General features: G+C 61.6%; 1 protein-coding gene across 1 annotated transcript in view; it reads left to right on the forward strand.

Annotated features, from left to right (window-relative positions):
• The window catches only part of LOC106632091 (mucin-2-like), an 8,118-nt gene extending 2,070 nt beyond the window's left edge, over positions 1-6,048 (forward strand). Inside the window, exons 2-6 of the mRNA XM_031065247.1 lie at positions 38-2,449; positions 3,080-3,484; positions 4,908-5,134; positions 5,705-5,972; positions 6,037-6,048. Of these exons, the coding sequence (XP_030921107.1) occupies positions 38-2,449; positions 3,080-3,484; positions 4,908-5,134; positions 5,705-5,972; positions 6,037-6,048 (3,324 nt within the window). The remainder of the gene's footprint in view (positions 1-37; positions 2,450-3,079; positions 3,485-4,907; positions 5,135-5,704; positions 5,973-6,036) is intronic.
• The last annotated feature ends 630 nt before the right edge of the window (positions 6,049-6,678 follow it).

The following is a 6,678-nucleotide window of genomic DNA, read 5'->3' on the forward strand; positions in this document are numbered from 1 at the left end:
TTCCACAGCTCCAGTGACCACCACGGTCACCCCAGAGACCACCTCAACCACCTCAGGGACACCCACAACCACACCAGTGACCACCACGACCATCTCAGAGACCTCCACGACCTCGGTGACCTCCACCACCATCCCAGGGAGCTCCACCACCATCACAGGGACCACCGTGACCACCACAGCGTCCTCCACAACCACTTCAGGGACCTCCATGACTCCAGTGACCACCACGGTCACCCCAGAGACCACCTCAACCACCTCAGGGTCTTCCACGACCACCCCAGTGACCTCCACGACCACCTTAGGCACCACCACCACCTCCTCAGGGACCACGACCACCAGCCCAGGGACCTCCACGACCACCCCTAAGACCTCCACAACCACCTCAGGGCCCACCCCAACCACCACAGAACTCTCCACGATCACATCAGGGACCACCCCGACCACCACAGATTCCTCCACGATTCCCACAGGGACCACCCCAACCTCCTCAGGGTCCTCCACGACCATCCCAGAGACCTCCACGACCACCCTAGTGACCTCTACAACCATCACAGGGACCATCCTGAGCACCACAGAGACCTCCACGACCTCCTCAGGAACCACCATGACCAACACAGAGACCTCCACCACCATCACAGGGACCACACTGACCACCTCAGGGACACCCACAGCCACACCAGCGACCACCACGACCATCCCAGAGACCACCTCAACCACCTCAGGGACACTCACAACCACACCAGTGACCACCACGACCATCTCAGAGACCTCCACGACCACCTCAGGGACACCCACGACCACCCCAGGTTCCTCCACGACCTCAGAGACCACCACGGTCACCCCAGAGACCACCCCAACCTCCTCAGGCTCCACCACGACCATCCCAGAGACCTCCACGACCACACCAGTGACCATCACGACAACCTCAGAGACTTCCACGACCTCGGTGACCTCCACAACCATCACAGAGACCACCCCAACCTCCTCTGGCTCCCCCACAGCCCTGTCAGGGAGCTCCACGACCACTTTAGGGTCCACCACGGCCCCAGGGACCTCCACGACCTCCTCAGGCTCTACCATGACCACATCTGGCACCTCAACGACCTCATGGACCACCTCAGCCACCCCTAAGACCACCCCAACCTCCTCAGGGACACACACGACCACAACAGAGACCACCCAAATCACCTCAGGGACCTCCACAACCACCCCAGGGACCACCACGACCACCTCGGAGACACCCACGACCACCCCACCGACCTCCACAAGCACGTCAGGGACATCCATGACCACCCCAGGGACCACCACCTCTTCCTCAGGGACCACCATGACCATGTCAGGGGCGACCACCTCAGGGACCACCACAGCCACCCCTAAGACCACCACAACCGCCTCGTGGACCAGCAGGACAACCCCAGGGACCTCCACGACCACAGCAGAGACCTCCACGACTCCAGCGACCACCACGACCATCCCAGAGACCTCCACGTCCACACCAGTGACCATCATGACAATCTCAGGGACACCCACGACCTCAGTGACCTCCACAACCATCACAGAGACCACCCCAACCTCCTCAGGGTCTTCCACAACCACATCTGGGACCACCCCAACCATCTCAGAGACCACCACGACCCCTCCTAAGAGCACCCCAACCACCCCAGTGACCTCCATAACCACCACAATGACCACTCCCACCATCCCAGGGTCTTCCACAACCACCTCTGGGACACCCACGACCACCCCTGTGACCACCACCACCATCCCAGGGAGCTCCACGACCACCCCAGTGACCAGCCCAACCACCTCATGGACCACCTGGACCACATCAGGAACCACCACGACCACCTCAGAGACCTCCACCACCATCACAGGGACCATCCCGAGCGCCACAGCGTCCTCCACGACCGCTTCAGGGACCTCCACAACCTCAGAGACCACCACGGTCATCCCAGAGACCTCCACAACCACACCAGGGACACCCACGTCCACACCAGTGACCACCACGATCATCTCAGAGACCTCCACGACCTCAGTGACCTCCACAACCATCACAGAGACCACCCCAACCTCCTCAGGGTCTTCCACGACCACCCCAGTGACCACCCCAACCACCTCAGGGACACCCACAACCACACCAGTGACCTCCACCACTTCCTCAGGAACCTCCACTGCGACCTTCCCAGAGACCTCCACCACCTCAGTGACCACCCCGACCACATCCGAGACCACCCCGACCTCCTCAGAGACCTCCACGACCACCTCAGGGACCTTCCCAACCACCTCATGGACCACCACCATGACCACCTCATGGACCTCCACGACTTCAGGGACCACCACGACCACATCAGAGACCACCACGACCACCCCACCGACCTCCACAACCACGTCAGGGAGCTCCATGACCACCCCAGGGACCACCACAGCCACCCCTAAGACCACCACAACCGCCTCGTGGACCAGCAGGACAACCTCAGGGACCTCCACGACCACAGCAGAGACCTCCACGACTCCAGCGACCACCACGACCATCCCAGAGACCTCCACGTCCACACCAGTGACCATCATGACAATCTCAGGGACACCCACGACCTCAGTGACCTCCACAACCATCACAGAGACCACCCCAACCTCCTCAGGGTCTTCCACAACCACATCTGGGACCACCCCAACCATCTCAGAGACCACCACGACCCCTCCTAAGAGCACCCCAACCACCCCAGTGACCTCCATAACCACCACAATGACCACTCCCACCATCCCAGGGTCTTCCACAACCACCTCTGGGACACCCACGACCACCCCTGTGACCACCACCACCATCCCAGGGAGCTCCACGACCACCCCAGTGACCAGCCCAACCACCTCATGGACCACCTGGACCACATCAGGAACCACCACGACCACCTCAGAGACCTCCACCACCATCACAGGGACCATCCCGAGCGCCACAGCGTCCTCCACGACCGCTTCAGGGACCTCCACAACCTCAGAGACCACCACGGTCATCCCAGAGACCTCCACAACCACACCAGGGACACCCACGTCCACACCAGTGACCACCACGATCATCTCAGAGACCTCCACGACCTCAGTGACCTCCACAACCATCACAGAGACCACCCCAACCTCCTCAGGGTCTTCCACGACCACCCCAGTGACCACCCCAACCACCTCAGGGACACCCACAACCACACCAGTGACCTCCACCACTTCCTCAGGAACCTCCACTGCGACCTTCCCAGAGACCTCCACCACCTCAGTGACCACCCCGACCACATCCGAGACCACCCCGACCTCCTCAGAGACCTCCACGACCACCTCAGGGACCTTCCCAACCACCTCATGGACCACCACCATGACCACCTCATGGACCTCCACGACTTCAGGGACCACCACGACCACATCAGAGACCACCACGACCACCCCACCGACCTCCACAACCACGTCAGGGAGCTCCATGACCACCCCAGGGACCACCACAGCCACCCCTAAGACCACCACAACCGCCTCGTGGACCAGCAGGACAACCTCAGGGACCTCCACGACCACAGCAGAGACCTCCACGACTCCAGCGACCACCACGACCATCCCAGAGACCTCCACGTCCACACCAGTGACCATCATGACAATCTCAGGGACACCCACGACCTCAGTGACCTCCACAACCATCACAGAGACCACCCCAACCTCCTCAGGGTCTTCCACAACCACATCTGGGACCACCCCAACCATCTCAGAGACCACCACGACCCCTCCTAAGAGCACCCCAACCACCCCAGTGACCTCCATAACCACCACAATGACCACTCCCACCATCCCAGGGTCTTCCACAACCACCTCTGGGACACCCACGACCACCCCTGTGACCACCACCACCATCCCAGGGAGCTCCACGACCACCCCAGTGACCAGCCCAACCACCTCATGGACCACCTGGACCACATCAGGAACCACCACGACCACCTCAGAGACCTCCACCACCATCACAGGGACCATCCCGAGCGCCACAGCGTCCTCCACGACCGCTTCAGGGACCTCCACAACCTCAGAGACCACCACGGTCATCCCAGAGACCTCCACAACCACACCAGGGACACCCACGTCCACACCAGTGACCACCACGATCATCTCAGAGACCTCCACGACCTCAGTGACCTCCACAACCATCACAGAGACCACCCCAACCTCCTCAGGGTCTTCCACGACCACCCCAGTGACCACCCCAACCACCTCAGGGACACCCACAACCACACCAGTGACCTCCACCACTTCCTCAGGAACCTCCACTGCGACCTTCCCAGAGACCTCCACGACCTCAGAGACCTCCACAACCACCCCAGGGAGCTCCACGACCATCACAGGGACCATCCCGAGCACCACAGAGACCTCCACGACCATCACAGAGACCTCCACAACCACCTCTGGCTCCACCACCACCCCAGGGACCTCCACGACCTCCTCAGGCTCTACCATGACCACATCTGGGACCTCAACGACCTCATGGACCACCTCAGCCACCCCTAAGACCGCCCCAACCTCCTCAGGGACACACACGACCACAACAGAGAGCACCCAAACCACCTCAGGGACCTCCACGACTCCAGCGACCACCACGACCATCCCAGAGACCTCCACAACCACCTCAGGGACACCCACGACCACACCAGTGACCACCACGACCTCGCACCCAAACCACCTCAGGGACCTCCACGACTCCAGCGACCACCACGATCATCCCAGAGACCTCCACAACCACCTCAGGGTCCACCACAACCATGTCCGGGACCTCCACGAGCTCCACCACCTTCCCAGAGACCTCCACGACCTCAGAGACCTCCACAACCACCTCAGGGTCCACCACAACCATGTCCGGGACCTCCACGAGCTCCACCACCTTCCCAGAGACCTCCACGACCTCAGGGCCCACCACGACCATCCCAGAGACCTCCACAACCACCACAGGGACACCCACGACCACCTCAGAGACCTCCATGACCTCGGTGACCTCCACAACCACCCCAGGGTCCTCCACAACCACCTCAGGGTCCACCACAACCATGTCCGGGACCTCCACGAGCTCCACCACCTTCCCAGAGACCTCCACGACCTCAGGGCCCACCACGACCATCCCATTGACCACCCCGACTAGCCCAGAGATGACACCAACCACCTCAGGGACACCCATGACCCCACCAGAGACCCCCACGACCACCTCAGTGACCACCTCAACCATCTCAGGGTCTTCCATGACCACCTCAGGGACCTCCACAACCATGTCAGGGACCACCCCGACCACCTCAGTGTCCTCCACGACCACACCGGAGACCCCCACAACCTCAGTGACCACCACGATCTTCCCAAAGACCACCACCACCTCAGGAACCACCACAACCGTGTCAGGGACCTCCACGACCACACCAGAGACCCCCACGACCACCTCAGGTACCACCATGACCTCAATGACCTCCACGACCACCTCAGGAACACCTAGGACCACCCCAGCGACCACCCCAACCATATCAGGGTCTTCCACAATCACCTCAGGGACCACCACAACCATGTCAGGGACCACTCCAACCACCTCGGGGACCTCCACGACCACCCCAGTGACCACCACAACCTTCCCAGAGACCTCCACCACCTCAGTGACCACCCCGACCACATCAGAGACCACCCCGACCACGTCATGGACCACCATGACCACTTCAGGGACCTCCACTACCTCCTCAGGGTCCACCATGACCACTCCTAAGACCACCCCAACCACCTCATGGAGGTCCACGACTTCAGGGACCGCCATGACTACATCAGAGACCACCACAACCTCAGTGACCACCACGATCTTCCCAAAGACCACCACCACCTCAGGAACCACCACAACCATGTCAGGGACCTCCACCACCACACCAGAGACCCCCACGACCTCAATGACCTCCACGACCACCTCAGGAACACCCACGACCACCACAGCAACCACCCCAACCATCTCAGGGTCTTCCACAATCACCTCAGGGACCTCCACGACCTCCTCAGGCTCCACCATGACCACTCATAAGACGACCCCAACCACCTCATGGACCTCCACGACTTCAGAGACCACCACGACCACCCCACCGACCTCCACAACCACATCAGGGAGCTCCATGACCACCCCAGGGACCACCACCTCCTCCTCAGGGACCACCACGACCATGTCAGGGATGACCACCCCAGGGACCACCACCACCTTCTCAGGCTCCACCACGAGCACCTCAGGGACCACCCCAACCACCTCGGAGACACCCACGACCAACACAGAGACCTCCACAACCTCAGTGACCACCACGTCCATCCCAGAGACCACCACGACCTCCTCAGGGACCACCACGACCACATCAGAGACCTCCACGACGACCCCTAAGACCACCCCAACCACCACAGGGACACCCACAGCCACCACAGCGACCACCCCAACCATCTCAGGGTCTTCCACGACCACCTCATGGACCTCCACAACCACACCAGAGACCACCACGACCACTCCTAAGACCACCCCAACCACCTCGGGGACCTCCACAACCACACCAGAGACCACCACGACCACCTCAAGGACCACCACGACCACCCCAGAGACAACCACGACCTCCTCAGGGACCTCCACGACCTTCCCAGAGCCCACCATGACCTCACGGACCA

This window comes from Geospiza fortis, unplaced genomic scaffold (genome assembly GCF_000277835.1).
Source record: "Geospiza fortis unplaced genomic scaffold, GeoFor_1.0 scaffold1089, whole genome shotgun sequence".
Taxonomy (NCBI): Eukaryota; Metazoa; Chordata; class Aves; order Passeriformes; family Thraupidae; genus Geospiza; species Geospiza fortis.